This window comes from Pipistrellus kuhlii, unplaced genomic scaffold (genome assembly GCF_014108245.1).
Source record: "Pipistrellus kuhlii isolate mPipKuh1 unplaced genomic scaffold, mPipKuh1.p scaffold_m20_p_7, whole genome shotgun sequence".
Lineage (NCBI taxonomy): Eukaryota > Metazoa > Chordata > Mammalia > Chiroptera > Vespertilionidae > Pipistrellus > Pipistrellus kuhlii.
In genome coordinates, this window is record NW_023425573.1 from 14,288,341 (window position 1) to 14,312,360 (window position 24,020).

The following is a 24,020-nucleotide window of genomic DNA, read 5'->3' on the forward strand; positions in this document are numbered from 1 at the left end:
GCATGGGACAGTGAATTTTTAAAGTTGGGATTCAGTGGTTACAGAACAAACACTACCCTGATGTGGTATCCACAGCTGCCACTCTCTAGACTAGTGAGTAAATGTGTGCCTCAATTTCCCGTCTGTGAAACTTTAATTGTCACGATAGGACATTTTCATAAGTACCATGGCCATTAGAACTAAATGAGCCCAATTAATATTAGTTGGTAGTATCTTAGTTAGTGCCTAGTTTCAATTATATAATTTGTTTTATAATCTTAGTTTTGCTGATTTTTTTTTTTTTTTTTTTTTAGGAATTATCTCCTACTTCTGATACAAACTTAGTCCGATCCTTAATGAATCTAATAGACTGTTTTATGGATGAATTTTCCGATGAAATGAAAGTGCGAGACAGAAATGATCGCGAGGCTTACTCCTTACTCGAGGTAAGGCCCTTTGCCTGTGGTCATGGATGGAAAGCCATCGGATGCTTTCCCGGTGCTTCCGAACTCATGAAACTCAGCTTCTCCTGGGACTGGGGGCTGGACCATGGAAGGTCGCCAAACAGCGAGGCGGAAGTCAGGCCCCAACGTCAGGTGCTGGTCGGGAAAGGCCTGGACCAGAGGGCAGCTCTGTTGCAGCGTGAGGTTTGGGTGGAGCCCAATGGCCTTCTTAGATCCTTACCGGGAATCTTGGCCCCTTTTGTCAGCCTCAGAAATGACCGTCCTCCAAAATGTCAGGCACCTTTTGGCAATGAGATTAGCCTCTCTTCTAACTGCCAGATCGTAGCAGTTCACTGTTCCCCCTCCTCAATTTTCTTCTCTTTTTTTGTGTGAGATATAAATGTTTAAAATATGTATATGTGTGCATATGTGTGTATACATATATATTTGGAGTGAGAAAAACAAGGCAATATATCATCGTAAGCACATTTGTAAAATAGAAGTGAAATTATCCACAGACCGGGAATATTCGCTGATAAAAATTCTGTATCGCTGGTAGTAACTCTTCTCACATAGTCAATCTGTTACTTTCATTGCTTATATTTTGTGAAAGAAATTGTTAATTTGGTTTCGACTAGTTTTCAGAAAGAAACAGTTGGTGAGTGATCTGGTAGTAAATAAACAGTGCCAAAAGCAGTCTATAAGCTTTCTAAGCAGAGGAAGGACTGTGTTCGCATTGGCAGTGAAAAGGGGGTTTGATTTAGAAACAAACAAACAGGTTTTCCTATTTCGAGGCTGGCCTGTCTGCCTGAGTCCAGTAAGAAGAAAGCTTACAGACTAGTTAGGCAACTAGTGTTCCAAGAATTATTACAACAAACAAGCAAAAGAACATGAATTTATTCTACTTTGAAACAAAACAAAACACTGTATCAAAATTTAAATTTAAAAACTATGTATGTTGTGGGTTGATTATTCCTTATTAAAATATTATATTTATAAAAGTTAATCTCAATGTTATTTTTACTATCAAGGTCTTGCCATATATACTTAAAATATCATGTGATTTTTCCAGAGTAGTCACTTTAAGTTTTCACTCTGGCTAGAAATTATACTTTACATTGTATTATCTCCCCTGATAGTAAGATTTTTATTAAACATGCGGTTTCATTAAAAAAACTAATTATTACAAAATCTAGAGATAACCTACTATGGTCTATCAGTTTATTAATTTCCTTTCACAGGTATTAATCAGCTAATCTTATTCAAGCGTCAAGGCTAGATTAAAGTCATTCTTGAATGCACTCTGTCTTTTCTCCCACACAGGGCATTTTTCTCTTTTCGTTGATATGGTCCGTCGGTGCTACTTGTAGAGATGATGATCGGTTGAAATATAATAAGATTCTTCGAGAACTAATGGAGGGCCCAATTTCAGACATAACTCGAAATAGGTTTAAAATACTGAGCAGTCCTGACCAAGCGTCTTCAAAAGCACTAACGGTCCCATTTCCTGAGAAAAAAACAATTTATGATTATCAGTTTGTCACTGAGGTAAGAGTTCAGAAGGAAGATTTGCAAGGACCCATCGGCAGGGTCCCCTCTGAGACACGTGGCACGTAATGGCCCTGTGAGCACTCCGTCACCCCTGTTTACCTTGTGGGAGCCTGGAAGGTGCCCTGGCTTGTGAAGGTCAGACACACTGGGTCAGAGTCCTAATAAAACCCTTTTCTTTCTCTATAGCATTGGACTAGGTATCTAATCCCCCTGAACCTTCTTTTTTTCTCATTAATAAAATGGAAAAAATAACAATACCTGATGGGCAGGTCATACTCACTAAATGAAATGACGTATTATAGGATGCCATGGGCTCCAGCCCCAGAGGCTTCCTGGTCAAGGACACGTCTTGGAGATTCTTCTCGGTGCAGCTGGCATTTCCCAGGAGCTCAGGGGTCCTGCGGGAATGAGCACGACTGGGCTAGTGGTACCCACCCAGCATCTCCCACACAGATGGCGCAGTCTAACCTGGGTGGGGTTTGTTTAGTTTACTTTTTTGTTTTTGTGTAACAGCTCCCATAGTATTGTTTTGAGGAGCAAGTTTAGGAATATATTTTATTTAACTATATACAGATCCAGATGGAATTGGGATCACACTGTATCCCCAATGAATAATTTTATAGCCTCCTTTTTCCCTTAAAAATGAGAACAGTTGGGCTGCAATAGCTCAGTGGTAGAGCATTGACCTGTGAAGCAGGAGTCATGGTTCTATTCCTGGTCAGGGCACATGCCTGGGTTACAGACTCCATCCCCAGGGTGGGCAGGTGTGTGTGTGTGTGTGTGTGTGTGTGTGTGTGTGTGTGTATGTGTGTGTGTATGTGTGTGTGTGCAGGAGGTTGCCAATTAATGATTCTATCTTATCATTGATGTTTCTATCTCTCTCTCCCTCTCCCTTTATCTCTGGAATAAATAAAAAAATATATTTTTAAGTACTTATAACATAAGATTCCCTCTTTGGCTATTTATTATAAACAGGGAGTAGGAAGATGGGACCCATGGATAAAGAAATTGGCAGATGCCCCTCCAATCCCTAAAGATATGATGTTTAATGAAATTATTGTACCAACTCTGGACACTATTCGATACTCGGCGTTAATGGAATTGTTAGCCACCCATCAAAAGCCAACAATATTTGTAGGACCGACAGGAACTGGGAAGAGTGCTTACATTATTGTAAGTATTGTAGAAATTTGCATATTAAAATGTGCATGTTATTCCTACAAATTTTTAAAGTCACATGAAATAGTACAGTTAATATTTTTTAAATACTCAAGTATTTTGATGTTAGAGCCACAAATGATTTTTGTGTAATTGCCTATTTCTTTTAGAAAATTGATTTTAGAAAAATATATGATGACATTTTATATCATTGTATTACTGTCCCTTTTTAGGTATCATAATAAAAATAGCTTGTCCAGGATGAAGAATTTTATATCCCTTAAAAAGGTGTTTTAATTATACTTGATATTTAATTTTATCAGTTACTATCTGAATGGTTACTGTGTAGTAATAAGTAATGTAGTAATTTTACTAAAAGGTCTTAGTGATTTTTAGTAATTTAATAATGTAATAATTTTTATTAATGATTCCTAGAATCATACCCACTGTGTGTCAGTTAAGAAAATGCTAGCTGCTGTGATGGATGCAGCTCCAAATCTCAGTTGCTTTATGCATCCTGTTTAGGGGGGGGGTCTCTTGAGGTTTGGGGGTCATATTGATCAAGAACCAGTTCTTATCTCTAATTTTAAGTTTCTAAGGAGAAAGGACTGGCTGGAATGAGTCAAAAGCACCCCAGCCTTTTGCATGGCAAGTACAAGTTCCCTAGGGTCATCTGGACAGTGTGGGAGACAAGTGGGCCTAAGTCTTCCTGGGCCTCCATTCTAGATGGCTCCATGCTATATTACTGCATTCTATATTAACCCATTCTAGATTACTGCCACAGCAGCAGCGGCCCTTTGTCCCCTGTATCAGAGGCCTGTGCAGGGCAGGTGTCCCTTTGGAGTATCTGAAGGACCTGCCCATCTGCGCCTCTCAGAGAGAAGCATTTGGAAGCCTGCCACGGTAGCAGTCAAGAATGCATCAGCTGAGAGAGCACCACCTTAGAGCCAGTGAAGTAGGACTTCGGTCCCTCTGCATCTGTTCTGCCACTTCCTGAACCCCAGTCATGGGAGAGGGAGGAAACAGGGCAGCAGGTGGAGGGGAGCAAGGAGCCATCAGCAGTCGTTCCCACTGCAGGCTCTCTGTCAACTCAAACTCCCCCAAATGATGACAGTACCTGTTTCTCCTCCTTTATTTCATCATTTAATCCTTTTATACATTGGGGTATATAGTTAAGTAATTGTCCTGGTATCAACTACATATATAAAAACCTAATATGCAAATTGTCCCCTCGGGAGTTCAACTGGGAGACAGGAAGTTTGATTGCTTGCTGTGATGTGTGCTGACTACCACGGGGTGGTGCAGAACGAAGGAAGGCCCCAGCTGGCAGCCAGCAGCCAGGGAAGGGAGACCCGGTTGGCAGCCAGAGAAGGCCCTGTTTGGCCTTGATCACCAGCCAGGCCTAGGGACCCTAACCATGCACGAATTCATGCACCGGGCCTCTAGATTATTAAATAATATCTTTCCCAACAGATTGGAATGGCACCTGAATTGCAATCTAAATGCTTTCTATATGAGGGAATATCCAGAATCAGAGAGAGGAGAAGATTAGGCTGAGATTTTAAATCATAATGTTGGTTTGGCCTGGACTTAAAAGAAACAACAGAGATATCAGTTATTTACCTAAGATATCATCAAGAATCAGGGAATGGAGACTTGACATGGTGAATGGAAAAAAAAACAAAGCCCGTTGTCATTTGTACCCCCATCGAATTCAGTCCCAGCAAAAACAACATTGCTTTTCATACAATTGAAAACCTACTTTGCATTTTATTTCATAATCTGCTTTTTTCTACCTAATATATTATAAATTTCATTATTCTTCTACAAGATGATCTGTAGAACACAACATCTTGATTAGCAATCATGGTCATTGCACCCACTTTCCAGTGAATTCCATTTCAAAAATGCAGTTGTCTTATTTATGCTCCCTCCCTTACAATCAGATAACTTGGTATTTAAGTGGAAAGATAATAAGCTATGTCACAAAGAACATGGATTCAGAGAGCTACAAATGGCAGTCTAAGGTCTTGTCCCATCCCTGAGACCTTACAAGTTTCTTAACCTCTCAGTTCCTGTGGCTCCACATTGAGATGGGATGTGTGATCTACATGGTGGAAGCCAAATGGACGGGGCCTGGACAAACAGAGACACACATCGACATGGCAACTGTTCTTTCTGTTGATTTCCGGTCCTTGTGCATGGCTAAGATCCTCTCTCGTTACATGATATGTATTTCATTTATTTTGAAATGCCAAAACCCAATTCCAACTCTGGTTCATTTTATTATTTTCTATCACATAGAACTTCCTGTTAACTCAACTCAATAAAGAAATCTACAAGCCTCTGATAGTTAACTTCTCAGCACAAACTACAGCAGCTCAAACTCAGAACATCATCATGTCAAAGTTGGACAAAAGAAGAAAGGGAGTGTTTGGTCCTCCTCTGGGCAAGAAAATGGTAATCACTTCGTTTCTACACACACGGTCCCCCACGGGTCCTAGTCATGCATGCTGCTCCACTCAGAACACGGAAACCACGTATACTGGGGCTCGGCATCTTTTGCACAGTTTTTAAAATATGTATGTTTTTATTGGTTTCTGAAAGGAAAGAAGAGGGAAGAGATAGAAACATCAATGATGAGAGAGAATCACTGAACAACTGTCTCCTGCATGATACACACTGGAGATCAAGCCCACAACCCAGGCCTGTGCCCTGACCGGGAATTGAACCGTGACCTCCTGGTTCATAGGTTGACGCTCAACCACTGAGCCACGCTGGCTGGGCTAAAGTTTTTGTGTTGTGTGTGTGTGCTTTTTGTCACAAATTTTGTTTAAGAAATTTTCTTAAAAGTGTGTTCATATGTGTATGTGCATTGTGGGTTAGACAGCTGACATTAAAAATAAGTAATTGCCCTTTAAATTAAAAGTGGACTATTCATCTGGGAAATTATCTACCTTCCCGATTCCCTGATTAACATTTTTATTTAGTCTTTGCTGCTTGCTTTTTTAGACCCATAGACATCCCAGTTGTCAATTGACCTACCTGGGTTCCCTTACCAAGAACACAGTCCCAACCACACTCGAGGTTATACTTATTTACAAGCATGCCTTTCTTGTTTATGCTAATGCATTGATGTTGTGCGGGGATAAAGAGAAGGCATACTGAGGAACAAATTGAATGAGAGGATTAGTAAGGCCTAAACGCAACCTTCAAGGTCAGTAAGAAAACTGTCCCTCTATTCCTTGGGAGCATGGACGAAAAAAGGTATAATATTTGATTTGAAAAGAAACCATCACTTCCCTTAACCGTGCTCTACAAAATGACGACCCAATTCTTTGCCCCAACACTGTCAGCACAGCAGGACACTCTAATGAGATGTTGATCGTTCCTAATGCCTCTTCCCTTGTCATCCTCAGGTTGTCTTTGTAGATGACGTCAATATGCCTGCCCGGGAGGTGTATGGCGCTCAGCCACCCATCGAGTTGCTGAGACAGTGGTTAGACCACTGGAATTGGTATGACCTGAAAGACTGCTCAGTGATTAAACTAGTGGACATTCAGATCATGTGTGCGATGGGACCTCCAGGTACTCGTCCTAGGTTTGTGATTATTCAGGTTGGAAGTCGCTCTGGCCATATCTAAAGAGAGAGCTGGAGAAAGATGCCCAATGGAACAATCCAAGTGGCAATGCTTCGTGTCTGTACTTCCCGTGTGTACATGCGGTGGCCCGAGGGGTGTTCCTTAGTGGTCAGCGCTGCAGAGTGGGCTGCCTTGGTTGGGACCATTCTTCCACCAACTCTTCTGAACCCCTTGGCCCCCATTTTCTGTCTTTGCCTCAAGGCAGCTCGTGTCTGTTCTGTCCCCTAAAGTTGCAACTGTGAAACATCCTTGCTTCAGAGACCACTTCCCTCTCCCCAGCCTTGCCCCAGACCTGTGAGTCCCTGGATTAGACAGGCTGTGAAGAGGAATTTAAGTAGGAAGTGGCCAAAGAATGAATTCCTAGAGACCCTTGACATTTTCCGAGAGAAATGCGTAGACCCACAGGAATCCCTACGTGGAGAAATGTTGTATGCTGGCATAGCCACAATGGCGTGGCTCACCTACCCAGACAGCTTTCATTGCTTTTCTCCTGAGCTCTGGAATTCTGTTTTTAAAATTTCTTTTCTCAACACACCGCTTCTTCTGTAAATCTCTCTGGTTTTACCTCTGAACCTTCTGACCTTTATCTGACCTGTAGTGTAGACAGTGTGCTGAGTCAGTAATTGCTCCCTCCCAATCCCCTGCCTCCGAAATAAAACTATTGCTCCTGGGTCCCAGACTTCAATTCTGATTTACCTTTCTGTCACCCGTGCAAGCCAGCCTGTTGGGCCACATGCCCACTTCTCCCCGCCTCTGCAGGGACTGGACAGGAAATCCGGCTGCATCCCCGAGGCAGCTTTTCCTCTGCGAACCCATGTTCTAAAAATACCCCAATTCCTGCATGTTCTTTAGGAGGAAGGGTAGGAGACGGAGCTGGGGATATGACCACTCGCCTTTCCTTCTGCAACCCTGTCATCATCTTCCTAAGCCTGCCAGGGAAATGGGTTCCCTATGAGCCGCTAATCCCTGGACACGCACAACCGCTCTGGTCTATGGACTAACACCGCTAGCACATATTCCTCATATTTTCAGAGGCAGCGCTGTTTGTAATTTAGTGACAATAATAAAATATAGATTAACCATCCTAAACAAACATAAAACATGAACCCAGTTATTTTTATGCAAAATAAATATATATTAGAGGTATTATACACTTTAAAAATCACCTTTTTTAAAACCAAAGATTTCATGACAGAACCCCTTTAAAACACAATTGCAATGTGCCTATATATTTAAAAGTGATATCAATTTTGTAAAATGATGTGTTACACTCTAAGTCAGTTATTACAGCCTCATATTTGCAAATGTCATTATTTCATGAAAGTGAGACTTTCACTTTCATGAAATAATGACATTTTAAAAAAGTGTGAGTAGCCAGTGACATAGCCACATGCAGGAGCCTTAGGGAGATGCACTGAAGATGTGGGAAGAGCATCGGCCACCTGCTGAGGCTGTGCTGAGTCTCAGCCAGCTGGGAAGGACCCTACGCTTGGTCATTCAGGCTTACTTTATATCAACATCGCATCTTAACATTTTATTGTAATGAGGATGTTCACCATTTACTGCTTTGGACTGTAAGTCCTGGAGAAGGTGGCTAATGGCTCTGCTGGTAACATAGATCTGACCCCAGGCTTTATCTAAGTAGTTGAACTCATTCAGATAATTCAACTAGAAAACAAAATCTTGCACTGGAGGGGGATACTTTTTTGATGTCAGAGTTATCCAAATGACTGATTATTCTTACCTTAGTGTGCCATAAATTTGTCCATCTTTCCAGTTATTTGATGCTCTAGATATTAGAGAAAAATACTACGGTATGTATTAGCAACATGGTTAAAAGTTACCTCTTCAACCTACAGGTGGTGGTCGAAACCCGGTGACTCCTCGATTCATGCGGCATTTTAATATTATAACAATCAATGAGTTCAATGACAAGTCCATGTACACAATCTTCTCTAGAATCTTAAACTGGCACTTAAAAATCTGGTGAGTAGTTTACAGTGGGTTTGCTTTCCTCATTAAAGAGGCATAAAATCTTTTGAAAATATACCAATATAGGTGGTGCTCCTTAAACTTTTCCACAAAAGCATCCTTAGAGGAGGAAAAGATGATGAGAACCATTGCTCCCTCTCCCACCCCCCACTGGGCCCCTCTCCAGATTATGGGAGCATCCAGAAAAGGAGCCAGAATAGCTTTTCCTTTTTCTGTGTGTGTGTGTGTGTGTGTGTGTGTGTGTGTGTGTGAAACTTTGGATTTTAGCCTAAAAATCCACATAGCCTGGCCGGTGTTGCTCAGTGGTTGAGTATCAACCTGTGAAGCAGGAGGTCACAGTTCAATTCCCAGTCAGGGCACATGCCCAGGTTTCTGGCTCCATCCCCAGTAGGGGGCATGCAGGAGTCAGCCAATCCATGATTTTTCTCTCATCATGGATGTTTCTCTCTCTCTCCCCCTCTTCCTTACTCTCTGAAATCAATTTAAAAAATATAAAAATAGTAACAAATAAAAATAAAAATATGTACAAATTTTGCATTCTGCTGTTTAACATGTTCAGGTGGGACTATTTTGAATCTCTCCCCCCCCACCTCCACTGCCCCCAGTGCCATTAGCAATGAGAAGGCATGTGGCATCTATCCTCTGACTGGGAACCCTCTAGGAGAACTCGTGGTTCCCGGGGTGTCCCTGTCCCAGTGGATGCACAGCGCGGGGCCTGCGCCTGGGGAAGGCTCTCCTCCCAGCTGCGCAGAGCCCCAGTGTCTGGGGTCCCTGGGGTCCATTCTCGGGAAGTGCCATTTCCTGTCCTCGCCAGGAGGATGGAGGACGAGAGCTGGTCCTTGTCCAGACTGAGGTTAAGTACAGACAGTTTTTGTAAATGATTATTATCCCCCATGTCCTTTCCACCCTACTCATGCCCTTTGCCCCCCCTTTTTATCCTATTTAACTCTATTTAACTTTCTTTTTAACTCTCCTTTCCTTTCTTTATATATTTTTCTTTTCCTCTCTTTGAAAATACTTTTCCTCTGTGTTTTTCGTGGGTTCTGTCTGTAAGCAGTTGAGAATGCAGGGAGTGAAAAGGGGCAGAACTCATTTGCCTAGTGCAGTGGTGGGCAAACTCATTAGTCCACAGAGCTGAATATCAATAGTACAACGATTGAAATTTCTTCTGAGAGCCCAATTTTTTAAACTTAAACTTCTAACACCACTTCTTCAAAATAGCCACACTCAAGGGTCCAAAGAGCCGCATGTGGATTGCGAGCCGCGGTTTGCCGACCAGGGGCCTAGTAGCTCCTGAACTTGAGTTACATCACCTGGGCTCCTTGGTGGTTATTTCGTCCCCTTATTTAAGAGATTTAAAGTCCGTTAAAGTGGTTCAGCTGCTCATGGAGTTCCTTTGAACATAAAAATAATGAATGGAAAGTAACTTTGAAAGAAGTAAAAATCCTATCATTATTATAAGAAATGGTAATTCTATGAACTAAACCAATTTTGTCAGAATAAAAATTTTGTTAGGCATGCAAAATATTTATGTATCAGAGTTCTATATTTGCTGACTTGTTTCCCTTTTCTCTTAATCCTTTTTAAGTTATAAATTTCCAGAGGATTTTCTGACTTTGACCTCACAGATTGTCAACAGCACGATGATTCTGTACAAAGAGGCGATGAAGAACCTCTTGCCTACCCCAGCCAAGTCGCACTACCTGTTCAACCTGCGGGACTTCTCCCGCGTCATTCAGGGCATTTGTTTGTCCCGACCGGAAACCGCAGAGACCAAAGAGGCCATTAAACGCCTCTGGGTTCACGAGGTGAGTGTTCCTGCTATTGAAATCTGGTCACCCAGAAAGCAAAGACCTTCCTCATGCCAGCCCCCGAGCAAGAAGGATGCTCAGCAGTTCATGTTGCTGAAATGCAATGTGCTGGTTGTCATTATGAAGGGCAATCATCAAGATGATTTTTTAAATGTTTAACACGAATATATTTTAGGCCATTTAAAGGGGTTGTCTCTCCCTGCTAGGCATTGCTGTTGACCTGGGTGATTTAGTCTTCGTTAGTTTGACTTCAAATAATTTTGAGGAGGAACACTTTTTGGTCTGTTTTTATATGAAGTGAATATTTATTTACATCATTTACTCAGAGTTTGACTAGCTGCCGAAAGAACTGTAAAGCAAACCAGTTTGGAGATCATAGAAACCATATACAAATATACTTACCTTCCCTTTGGGAAGAGGAATGTGGGTGAACATTTTCTTGTAAAAAATTGTGTAGGGAGGGAACAAGTAGTGAAAGAGAGAGAGAGAGAATACAAAAAAGAACGCATCAAAAACAATTGCTCAATATTTTTTAAATAGGCAAAAGGCTATAAGAATGGAGGAAGAGTGTTTTTCCATTTTAATATGTAAATAATATGGTTACTTTAATTTTAAGGATGTAGTTTAAAAATCTGCAAAACTGGGATGCACTGCTATGTTAAAACGATGTGCTGTGGAGGCATAGATTCCAAAGGGGCTTTTAAAATTCTGTTGTTGTAGGCTTTCTAGTCTACAGTCGGAATTCCTAAATCCTCACACCTTCAACCTAATGCCTCTGAGGCGGGGACAGAGGCTGAACGGCTGGGAGGTCACCTCGGTAACATAAATAATGCTGCACGGTGGGAAGGGAGCGAGGCGAGAGGCGGGTGTCCTTGGCCTCCGTGAAGGCGTGCCCTGCCTGTGGCAGCACTTGGGCATGGCCACGTGGCACTCTGGGAATCATCTAGCATCTCCGCCTCAGGAACTCTACTCTTGGGAGTCCTTCTTCCTAGAACACGCTGAGCCCTCCACAAGGCCTCCCACTGGCCTCCTCAAATATCCATGACTGGAGAGCCCTGCCTTGGACCATCCCCACCCACTCTATAGTTCTTTCTCATCTTGCTTTGTTCTTCATAGCTGACTGCCACCTGATACCACCTCTGTTTTCACTTACTGATGATCTCTGCTGGAATATAATAAGTTTCAGGGGAGCAGCAGCTTTATGTCATCACTGCTTCCCCCAGGGCCTGCATGTGTTTGATTGTCTTTGGGAAACACTGCCTTAGGTTCTTATAAGTTCCATCAGGATAGTGATATGCCGATTCATGCTTAGGCACAGATGTCCGATGAGTGAGGTGGGTTTAACTCCGTTTCCTCTTCCCCGGGGCTGTGGTACGAGGTCTTCATACCTCCACCCGAGGAGTGACGATTGGCCTGTGTTGGAAACTATGTTATTCCACAGAAAAGTAGCTGTTGAACTTGTTGGCGTAGCGGAGGCTGCAGTCAATATCTTTTGCACTATCATGTCATCCACTTGTCAGTGGTGAGAACGCTGAGATCATTCTCCTTGAACACCATTGGGTTGACAACAGGGCAGTCGGTAATAATTTTAATTCTCACGTTTATGGTTTTCATGCCTGTCATCATTTTATTGTCGCCATGCACCTGTGAGACTCCAAGGCAGGTATTACTACTTCTGTTGTGTAGACGAAGGAGCTGGTATAGACAGGCGAAGTGATTTCCCCCAGATGCTAGGCATTTTGCAGACAAGACTTTGCATTGCTTATATCGCCTAAGTATAGTAGGTCTCTGGTTACATCGGAGCTCTTTCCTATGGTGATGTAATGCTATTTTCCCCGTAAATCGGAACCCACCTACCTAAGTACCTACCAGGTCACTCACGTGGAGCACAAACACAGCAGTAATTAAGTGAAACAGAAAAAAAGAACTTAAAAGAACGATAATTTCTGACCTTTACTTGTGGTAAATAAATAATAAAAACCATAAAGCACATATGTACAGACGAAATGGTTAAACTTTTTTTATATATAAATAAATGGGAGCTAGTGCCATAACCACAAGATGAGTATGTCGAGTCTAACATAACCCGAGGACTGTCTGTATTTGTCTGCTAGTGCTGCTATAACAAAATGCCACCGACTGGGTGTCTTAAACAACACGTTGATTTTCTCATAGTTCTCGAGGCCAGATGTCCAAGATCAAGGTTCTGGCGAAGGATTTCCTTTTGACTTGCAGATAGCTGCCTTCTTTCTCACTTTCACACAGTGAGAAAGAAGGCAGCTATCTGCAAGTCAAAAGCTCTGTGTGCCTGAGAGGGGTGGGGGGGACCCTGCTATCTCTTCCCCTTCTTAGAGGGACACCAGTCTGGATTAGGGCCCAGCCCAATGACCTCTCTTAACCTTAATTATCACCATCAAGGCCTTCTCTCCAAATGTACTTGTGTTGTGGGGTAGGGCTTCAACATATGAATTTAGGGGGGACACAGTTCAGTCCAAAACAGACTGTGGCCCAAGGCACACGCACACCACTTTGAAGAATGTTATTTCATGTAGCAAGCCTGGTTCACAATTTCTTACAGCTGCATAGCATGTGCCTATAGCCAGAGCCTATTTTAGCAGGTTGCCTTCTGCAATGACTTACAAAAACATAGTTTTAAAATGTCCAAAACAAACTTGCTTTCCACAGAAGACATTTTCTCTTTCTCTAGAATATGTGCTGTAAAAAAAATAATATAGATTTTTCAATAATTTTCAAACTGTTACCTGGCTTGGAGAAGGGAAGGCCATGGTATAGAAGGTGGAAAACCCTAGGGAACCAGTGGCCAGCTCTGTCTTATCTGAGCAGCCAGCAGAGGTAGTCACTTCTCTTATCTAGTTGTTTTTCTTCTCTGGTTCTTAACACTCTTTCTCTGGTCTTCACAGCTTCTCTACCATCTGCTTCCGTCCCCCCAAATTACCTTTACTTATTGAAAACTGCATGCAACTGTGTGATATCTCATATATGTATGATGAAAATGGATATTTAAAATAAACATGATCATGGGTTAGTCCTAATGGTTTAGATATGCTTTTAATAAATCCCATTCAAATTTCCTGAGAGTACTTTTTCGATTACTTGAGATTAGCACAGAAATGAGAAGAAACAACAACAACAATAACAACAACACACACACACAATAGAAGAGTCTGTTCCTAAAGCTGGTTTTTAATGATTATCCAGGTCCTTAGGGTGTATTACGATCGCCTCCTGGATAACACAGACCGACGTTGGCTTATTGAGTACATTCAAGAAATTTTGAAAAGTCACATGGATGAAAATTTTCACGAGCTCTTTAAGAATCTGGATTTCAATGGTGATGGAATAGTGGAAGAAGATGACTTACGCAGCCTGATGTTTTGTGATTTCCACGATATCAAGAAGGAGGACACCAACTACAGAGAAGTGCAAAACGTGGACAACCTTCGGGTGATTGTAGAAACCCACCTGGAAGAATATAACAACATGAGCAAGAAGACCATGAGCCTCGTCTTGTTCCGATTTGCTATTGAGCACATCAGCCGCATCTCCAGGATCCTGAAGCAGCCCCGGAGCCACGCTCTCCTGGTCGGCGTGGGGGGCAGCGGGAGACAGTCTGTCACCAGATTAGCTGCCCACATGGCGGACTATTCCGTCTTCCAGGTTGAAATCACTAAGGGCTACGGCAGCACCGAGTGGCATGAGGACCTGAAAGTGATCCTGAGGAAATGTGCCGAGGGCGAGATGCATGGTGTCTTCCTGTTTACAGACACTCAGATCAAAAGGGAGTCTTTTCTAGAAGATGTCAACAACCTGCTCAACGCGGGGGAAGTGCCAAATCTCTTTCCCTTAGACGAAAAGCAGGAGATATGCGAAAAGATGCGCCAGCTCGACCGCCAGCGGGATAAGACCAAGCAGACCGACGGGAGCCCCATCGCTTTGTTCAACATGTTCATCGATCGCTGCCGCAACCAGCTGCACGTCGTCCTGGCCATGAGCCCCATCGGGGATGCCTTCCGGAATCGTCTGAGGAAGTTCCCGGCTCTTGTTAACTGCTGCACCATCGACTGGTTTCAGGTATTGCCATGTACATTGTTGATAGATTTCTAGAAATGTTGATTCTCTGTCATTACTTTTATTGTAGACTCCCCTCCCCACCTAAAAATGTAGTTTTAACAAAATTTTGTGATAAATAATACTATATTATTTTATGAAATTACTAGAGGCCTGGTGCAGGAAATCCCTATGGGATTGGGTCTAAACTGGCAATAGGACATCCCTCTCTGCCTGTCTGCCTGCATGATTGCCCCTAACCACTCTGCCTGCCTAATCACCCCTAACCACTCGCCTGCCTGCCTGATTGCCCCTAACCACCTCTGCCTCAGCCCCCACCACAGCAGCTTTGTCCAGAAGGACGTCTGGAATGATCTCCAGAAGGTCATTTGGTTGTCCAATCTAATTATCATATTATACTTTTATTATTATAGATAACTCAAGAAATCATCATAATAGAAAATCATTTTATTGCTAGTATATGCAATCATTATCCTCAATATACCATAGAAAGTTTTAGGATAAACGTGTGTATCAGCAGGGTCCGGTCAGAGAAAGACAGGGCACGTTGGAAGGCGTCATTGGGGAAAGGTGAATGAAAAGACTCTTCGTGGAGGGTGGGCAGGCTTAAAGGAAATGAGAGGGTACGGTAGAGGGATCATGCAGTGGTGGGCGGAGCAGGAAGTGGTTATTACAGCTGGATATAGAAGGGAGGGAAGAGAGTTGCTGGACTTTGGTGCAGTGGGAGAAGGATGGCTTGGCAGGTTCAAGCACCAAAAACCTAGAGTTCAGCTCCTGCTGGCAAGGAACAGAGGTACAAATACCCCTACCTCTCTTTCTCCACCCTCAAGGAAGATTCCTACGTTTTGGATTGAGTAACTGGGTGGGTGGGGTGATGTCTACCTACTGGAGAAGATTAGAAGATTAGGCAACTGTTTTGGGGAAGACAGGAATCAGGCTATGGACTGGTTGAGTGAGAGATACTATAAGAGAAATGAAGGAGGTAGTTGTTTTATGATTCTGGAGTCTAGGGGAAAAGATAGCATTTACTTCAGAGAGCCAGTGGGAGAATTAAGTGAGGTAATTCCAGCAGAACGCGCACAGGAAGAGACATTCTTTAAGTTTCGTTCCTTTCCTCCTCGCTCCTGCGATGTTATGAACAATTCCTCTGGGTCCCACACAAACCGTAGAGCTGGTAGGTAGGACAGGCACTCCCTGCTCGCTCCCTGCCCTGAGCATGCGAGTACTGAGGGAGTTTCTCAGAAAACATCTCCCCTAACCCATCCACACCCTCATTCTGCCCCCCCCATCCCTAACACCCCTAAGTTCTAAAGGATCACAGGGTAACAGACTCAGGGCGTAGCGTGGACCAAGCACTGAAGCATTTATGTCACATTTAGTCGTGGCCTGAGGACGCCCTCCAGGCCGTGGCCTCACGATTCTTGGAAGAACTTGAGATGTCGGAGGATATAAGAGACGGCTGCATAGACATGTGCAAAAGCTTTCACACATCCACCATAGAGCTATCAACCTCCTTCTTCGTCGAACTTCAGAGATACAACTATGTGACGCCAACCTCTTACCTGGAATTAATCTCCACCTTCAAACTGCTGTTGGAAAATAAAAGAAGGTAAACGGGAATTTTTATATTTCTAAGTGAACTTCAGCAGTTTTAAAGTATTTGTGTGTACAAAAATGGCATTGCTGTGATGTGATAGAGATGCACTTCACATGCGTAGTGAGTTTTGTCCAATAAAAAAAAAATGACTCCTCCGCGAACATTTTTTAAGGGCAGGAGTGGCTCTTATTCTTTTGTACAGATGCATTGCCTAACATGTCTGACTACTGCTCAGTCACACCCTTTGTATTGCCATTGCTTTTTTATTGGATAAATTTGACGTGTAACATTGTGTACGTTTAACCTTGTGACGGGGATCCGTTTAATATTGTAATATGATTGCCGCTGAACCACTATTTTATCACATTACATAATTATTATACCATATTATTAGCTATCTTCCTTTTGCTGTGAATTAGAGCGCGATGGGTTTTTACGATTCCTTACAATTGTGTACCTTTATTTTTTTAAAAATATATTTTATTGATTTTTTTTTTTTTTTTTTTTTTTTTTGAGAGGAAGGGAGAAGGATAGAGAGAAACATCGATCAGCTGCCTCCTGCAAACCTCCTCCTGGGGATGTGCCCACAACCAAGGTGCATGCCCTTGACCAGAATCAAACTTGGGACCTTTCAGTCCGCAGGCCAACGCTCTATCCGCTGAGCCTAACCAGTTTCGGCAATTTTGTACCTTTAAACAGCATCCCTCTTATCCCCCACACCCAGTGCCCTGGCAAGCACCCTCAGACGCTCTGTGTTTTATAGGTTTGGTATCAGTGGAACGTTCCCCGGTCCCTCCTCTAGCCGTGCTTTGAACGAGCGTGGAGAGCCCAGAACACTTAGTCTCTCCTTCCTTGCAGGAGGGCCCGGGGCCTGGGGCTAAGCGGCGTGTGTGTTTGCTTTCAGCGAAGTGATGAAGATGAAGAAGCGGTACGAGGTGGGTCTGGAGAAGCTGGATTCCGCGGCCTCGCAAGTGGCCGTCATGCAGACGGAGCTGGAGGCGCTCCATCCGCAGCTAAAGGTTGCCAGCAAAGAGGTGGATGAAATGATGCTCATCATCGAGAAGGAATCCATCGAAGTGGCCAAAACGGAGAAAATCGTGAAGGCCGATGAGACTGTGGCCAACGAGCAGGCGATGGCGGCCAAGGCCATCAAAGACGAGTGTGACGCCGACCTGGCGGGGGCCCTGCCCATCCTGGAGTCGGCGCTCGCGGCCCTGGACACCCTCACGGCGCAGGTAAGATGCCGGGCTTGTGGGAAGTGTCCTCGGGGCTCCGGGAGGCCTGTCGTCAGCACTGGGTGCCTCAGCCCGTCCCCACGGGGAACGCAGTCAAAGCCGCTGTCACGTTGGCACAGGGTTCCCTCGTGCACCTGAAGAGGAAGTTAAAAGACACTGGTTTGTAGCATGTACACATGCACAGAAATTATATGGAAGAATGCAAACAACGTGTGGTTAACCATATATATAATGATTATAGATCTTGATATTTATAATTTTTGTATTTTTCTAACATTTGCATTTTTATAATCTTTAAGAAGCTATTGTACAAAGCTGTTACTTGGTGACAGCCAAATCTCTCTTTGGTGTGTTGTTGAAGTAGAACTTTATGTCATAAGTAACCCCAACATTATTTGTAGTTTTTATCTTGGGGGGAGACAGATTTCTCAATGCTTCTTAATAATACTTATAATCGCGGTCACCTGAACAATGAGATTCTAGAGCCTACAGCTTGGCTTGAAAATAAAAACCAATTACAAGTGACCTGCCAACAAACTGTTTCTAAATAATGGGCGTGTTTCCTCCCCAGGACATCACCGTGGTCAAGTCCATGAAGAGCCCGCCGGCGGGGGTCAAACTGGTCATGGAGGCCATCTGCATCCTCAAAGGCATCAAGTCCGACAAGATCCCCGACCCCACGGGCTCCGGGAAGAAGATAGAGGATTTCTGGGGTCCGGCGAAGAGAGTCCTTGGTGACATTCGATTCCTACAGTCCCTTCATGAATACGACAAAGACAACATTCCTCCGGCCTACATGAACATCATCAGGAAAAATTACATTCCAAATCCGGACTTTGTCCCCGAAAAGATCAGAAATGCGTCCACGGCGGCCGAAGGCCTGTGCAAATGGGTCATAGCCATGGATTCGTATGACAAGTAAGTGCCGAGAGCGACCTGAGGTGCTCTGTGTCCGATGTGGCCACTTAGACTGGATCAAACTTGGAAGCTACAGAGCTGAGAGGAGCCCAGGAAATTGAGGCCGATCCCTGCTCTGTGCTTGCATGCGTGGTGGAGGCAAGCTCACAGCTGCAACGCTCCCCAACTTTCTGCACTCAGGAGTCCTGGACACTCTTAAATATTATTAGAGACCCAAAAGCTTTTGTTTATTATCTACCAGCCAGAAATTAAAACTGAAAACCTTTTAATTATATTTAAGAGTTCTTTTTTTAAAGATTAAATATTTATTTTTTTAAATATATATATTGATTTCAGAGAGGAAGAAACAGGGAGAAAGAGACAGAAATATCAATGATGAGAGAGAATCATTGATTGGCTGCCTCCTGTATGCCCCCTACTGGGGATAAAGCCTGCAACGGGGTATGTGCCCTTGATAGGAATAGATCCTGGGACCCTTCAGTTCGCAGGCCGAAGCTCCTTCCATTGAGCCAAACCAGCTAGGGCAAGAGTTCTTTAAAAAATAATAATAATAAAATAATAATAATAATAATTATATATATATATATATATATATATATATATATATAAAATTGATTTTTTTACAGAGAGAAAGAGAGAGGGATAGAGAGTTAGAAACATCGATGAGAGAGAATCATTGATCAGCTGCCTCTTGTACACCCCCTACTGGGGATGTGCCCGCAACCAAGGTACATGCCCTTGACTGGACTCAAACCTGGGACCTTTCAATCTACAGACTGACGCTCTATCCATTGAGCCAAACCGGTTTCGGCAAGAGTTCATTTTTTTTTTAAAGAGCAATGAAAACATTACACGTTAACACAACTTATATATATATTTTTAATCCACATTTAAAAAACAAAAACATTATGAGAAGCGTGCTGGTGTTTTCTATTCCAGCAAATCTCCCTAATGTGTGCTCTAGCAGGAGATGGCTGGCCTCTCAAACCTGCTTCTTCAGTGTGCTCCGATGCATGGTTTTGACTAAAGCACGTGAAGAAATGCCTGGCACAGCTGCTCCAGTGGACAAGGGCGGACCTCAGGCCCCCTTGGTAACCACTGGTATGACATGTGCACGTTCTTTGTGAAACAAGGAGCCTTTTGATGATTGTGTGAAACCAGGCATAACGTGTGCAGAGTGAAAGTCATTGGTTATTTCTTCAAAAAGCAACTCTTACAGGATCTTTCAAATACACACAATTGGAGTCATTGTACATATGTTACATGCTGTATAGATTGGGACCAGGATATACTATGTTCAATGATAAATGTTAATGTAATGTCTTATCATTTGTTTAGAAAGATAGCATGACCGACTCCATTTTCCAGAAAGAGAAAATGATTTAGATCCACTCTTTTTTCCCCAAATTGTTCCTTGTATTACCAACTTACATGTTTATAAGAAAACTGGGCTTTACCTAAGGGTATATTCTGAAATGTTAAAAAAGAAGTAAACTGACACAGAATACCTCACCTTTTCCTCATCAGAATTAAGCTACTTTCCCCAAACTCTGTAATATTTTACATGAATGTGCTATTCTCCTTTTGCAAAATCACCAAAATATCACACTGACAACAACCGAATATTATTATTATTGTTTTTTGGTTTTTTTTAAAAAAACAAACAAACAATTACTTGTTTGAAAATGTTACGCCTATTGGGTATTAATATTATAGTCACACCTTATGTGCTGGGATCAGGTTTGCCTGTTTCTCGGTGGAACAGAGAGCAAGGGAACCAGTCGAGGTTGCATAGGAAGACGGGTTCCGAGTTAGAGGAAGGCTACCAGGAAACCACATCCAGCCATGGTGCACTGGGATATTAAGTCTATATTTCATTTCCCAATTTCCCTTGCTTGCAGAGTGGCAAAAATAGTCGCTCCCAAGAAGATCAAGCTGGCTGCAGCGGAAGGGGAGCTCAAGATCGCCATGGACGGTCTCAGGAAAAAGCAGGCCGCCCTGCAGGAAGTTCAGGACAAACTGGCCAAGCTGCAGGAAAAGCTGGAGCAGAACAAGGAAAAGAAGGCTGACTTGGAAAACCAGGTAGAGGAGGATGCCGGCGAGGGTGGGCAAATGGTCCACGGCTGTGCGTGAAAGCCACGTTCATGCCAGCACACCCCACAGCAATCCTCTTTGCCAGCTGGTCAGGAGCTGGTGACCTGTGGCCCACGGCCATTTTTATGGTCCACTCACTCATAACCATCTATAAGTGATTACATATTAAATGGTTATATAAGTAACTATATGATATCCTCAATTTTGCCTCTTGGGCCCCAGAGCTTAAAATATGTACCTTCCTTTGGCCCTTTCCTTCTCCAAAAGAAAGAAAAAAAATTGCCAATCATCTCTGCCTTGTATTATTAAAATATCAAGCTAGATTATCTAAATTATTCTTCATGTTATCTCTAGGCGAGGAAATGGAGAGGCAACATGTTAATTGACTGGGGTTGTGCAAGAGTTCATGGCAAAGCTGAGATTAGAATTCAACACCCAGCACCTTGCAGTGGCCACTGACAATGTCTCTAAGACTGAAAACATTGCTCTGACTCAGCGGTCGCCAGCCGGTGGTCTGTGGACCGCTGGTGTGGTGCGTGAGGTCCAAAAGGTTGGCGGCCGCTGCTCTCACTCATACAGCGATGCTGTTTGTAAAAACTCACCGCTGAAGTCTGAGCATGTCCCAGAAAAGAGGTCAAAATACTTGGTGGCAGACAAACGGTGTTGGTGCCTCTTATATGGAAGGCTCTGTTGTATGTACTATCTCACTTATTCCCTCAAAAAATGAGGGAGGTAATCTCTTTGCACCTTTTTTGTAGAAACTAAAGCACAGAGGAGTTGAGCAGCTTGTCCACGGATAACCCAGGTTCTAAGCATTACGGCTAAGATCTGAAGCCACGCGATCTGACCCGAATAGCCACCCTCTGTCCCATGGCGCCAGGCTGCCCCCTCCTGCAGGATATAGGTGCACATATTCTATATTTGTGCAAATATGTGGCTAATATTTAGAAATGTGACCTATCATTGAGCACGCTTTCCAAGTGATCAGTGTTAGTTTAAATAATATAACTGACAGTATGTTATTGCTCACTCCAAGTGTGTTTCAACTCTGCTGTATGTTTGACATTTTTATTTTCCAAAGTAAAATGTTAAAAAATTATGGTGATGTAAAATGAATATATGCATATGTCTGCTAAAAACCTGCTCTTGGAGGAGAAATTTTAGCTAAAGTATTTTTACTTACTTGTTTCTTCTGACAACTTTATTATGGTCCAAAGCCTGATTTACCACTTTAAGATCACTGAGAGAATAATGGATGAAGAAAGACAGAAACTATTAGAAAATTAAAAAAGAAAAGGTTTAAGTTTAGCAAGTATCAAAAATATTACCTGTTAGATACTGTTTGCTTTTTTTAAACCTACTTTTAGATGAATTGATACAGTATTTTATATCTTTTAATCTAAAACAATTATTTAATATGTGTTAATAGCATTAGGAAAAGTATAAACTAAATTCTTATTATAAAATAATATGTCTCTGTTTTTATCAATTATTTACTTCTTCCTTTAAAAATATTTTTATTGATTTCAGAGTAGAATTACTCCCCCTACTGGGGATTGAGCTTGCAACCTGGGCATGTACTCTGACTGGGAATCTTATATAATAAAAAGTGAATATGCAAATTGACCGAACAGTGGAATGACTGGTCTCTATGATGCGCACTGACCACCAGGGAGCAGATGCTCAATACAGGAGCTGCCCCTTTGTGGTCAGTGCACTCTCATAGGGGGAACACCGCTCAGCCAGAAGCCCTGAACAGGGCTCATGGCTGGCAAGCACAGTGCTAAGGATGTCTGACTGATGGCTTAGGCCTGCCTCTAAGCCATCAGTTGGGCATCCCCCAAGGGCTCCTGGGCTGCGAGATTGTGCAGGCCAGGCTGAGGGGACACCCCTACCAGTGCATGAATTTTGTGCACCAGGCCTTTAGTTGAACCATATCCTCCTGGTTATGAAACCATTGAAGCACATCGGTAAGGCTATTTACTTATTCTTTTCACGTGAATTATTTAAATTTAAACCTTGAAGTAAACTTTAATTAATCTTGTCTTATCCCAAAAATAATGATGCTAAATCACTTAATTTTTTATTTTTTATTGTTAAAAATGTATTTTTATTGTTTTCAGAGAGGGAGAGAGATATAGAGGAAAAAAACATCACCTATGAGAGAGAATCCTTAATTGGCTGCCTTCTGCAGGCCTCCACTGGGAATTGAGCCTGCAACCTGGGGCATGTGCCTGGGACTGGAATCAAACCCAGGACCCTTCAGTCCACAGGTCAACGCTTTATCCACTGAGCCAAACTGGCTAGTGCTAAAATAAATCAAAATAATTCAGGTATTCTACTGAAATATTGCTATTGCATGGCTTGAATTGGTTTCCCACCAAGTTTGCTACCTTCATGATTGCCCTTTTTATTTGCTAATCACATGGCTTAATTATGTGTAATCAAATTTAATTAACAGTCCTTTGCACAAAGCAGGCTCTCAGCTGGGGATCAACGCCCCCATGTAAGGTTATTTGTAGATGTCTGAGTAGATTGATGCATTTAACAACTTCAAAATTGTATGTTGTAAGTAAATATAAGTTATGAAAACTTTTAAACATTTAACTGTTAAAATTTTAAAATCAACCATAAGTTAAATAAGTGGGGAATGTTCAGAGAATACTAAAATCAAATGCATTTAGATTCTTGAAATGGAGGGGGAACATCTATATTTGCAAGAGAACGTTCTTCATTACTTACCTTTTAGCGTCTCGTACTAGAGGCCATTCCCTTAAATAAAATGATCTTTGCATTCCATGATAAATTTCATTATGAGTTTCATAAATTGTACTCATGGACAGACTTTTATTATGGAAAAATTCTCAAACATTCTGAACTTCCCAGGGTTCACAACGAGATAGCTCACGTTTCCTTTAGAGGCGTGGTCTGCAAACTGAGGCTCGCGAGCCACATGCGGCTCTTTGGCCCCTCGAGTGTGGCTCTTCCACAAAATAACACGGCCTGGGCGAGTCTATGTTGAAGAAGTGGTGTGAGAAGAAGTTTAAGTTTAAAAAATGTGGCTCTCAAAAGAAATTTCAATCGTTGAGCTGTTGATATTTGGCTCTGTTGACTAATGAGTTTGCCGACCACTGCTTTAGAGAGTTAAAAAATTCCAATGGAAATTAAAAAGTCTTGCAGGATTTTATAGTCCATCCTACTGTGGCTGCTGACACACTCACTCTTGCCTTGAGGTTGACTTGTGCAGCAAGAAGCTGGAACGTGCGGAGCAGCTGATCGGCGGCCTCGGGGGTGAGAAAACCCGCTGGAGCCAAATGGCCCTGGAGCTGGGGCTGCTGTACATCAACCTGACCGGAGACATCCTCATCTCCTCGGGGATTGTGGCCTACCTGGGCGCCTTCACCTCCAACTACCGCCAGGTAAGGGTCAGGCAGACCACCGGTGACTGCTAGGGGCTTTCTGCCCCTCCCAGGGCAGTTGACATTAGCCCGAGGGATGTGTGTGTGTGTGTG

The 24,020-nt window shown here is 42.8% G+C and overlaps 1 protein-coding gene across 1 annotated transcript in view; it reads left to right on the plus strand.

The window, feature by feature from the left end:
- DNAH7 (dynein axonemal heavy chain 7) overlaps nt 1-24,020 on the plus strand; it is a 155,275-nt gene that overhangs the window by 76,061 nt on the left and 55,194 nt on the right. The window contains exons 34-46 of the mRNA XM_036422091.2: nt 294-425; nt 1,746-1,970; nt 2,949-3,146; nt 5,436-5,591; nt 6,551-6,719; nt 8,632-8,758; nt 10,353-10,572; nt 13,795-14,667; nt 16,044-16,273; nt 17,166-17,496; nt 18,068-18,414; nt 20,316-20,496; nt 23,742-23,927. Coding sequence (XP_036277984.1) covers nt 294-425; nt 1,746-1,970; nt 2,949-3,146; nt 5,436-5,591; nt 6,551-6,719; nt 8,632-8,758; nt 10,353-10,572; nt 13,795-14,667; nt 16,044-16,273; nt 17,166-17,496; nt 18,068-18,414; nt 20,316-20,496; nt 23,742-23,927 — 3,375 coding nt within the window. The remainder of the gene's footprint in view (nt 1-293; nt 426-1,745; nt 1,971-2,948; nt 3,147-5,435; nt 5,592-6,550; nt 6,720-8,631; nt 8,759-10,352; nt 10,573-13,794; nt 14,668-16,043; nt 16,274-17,165; nt 17,497-18,067; nt 18,415-20,315; nt 20,497-23,741; nt 23,928-24,020) is intronic.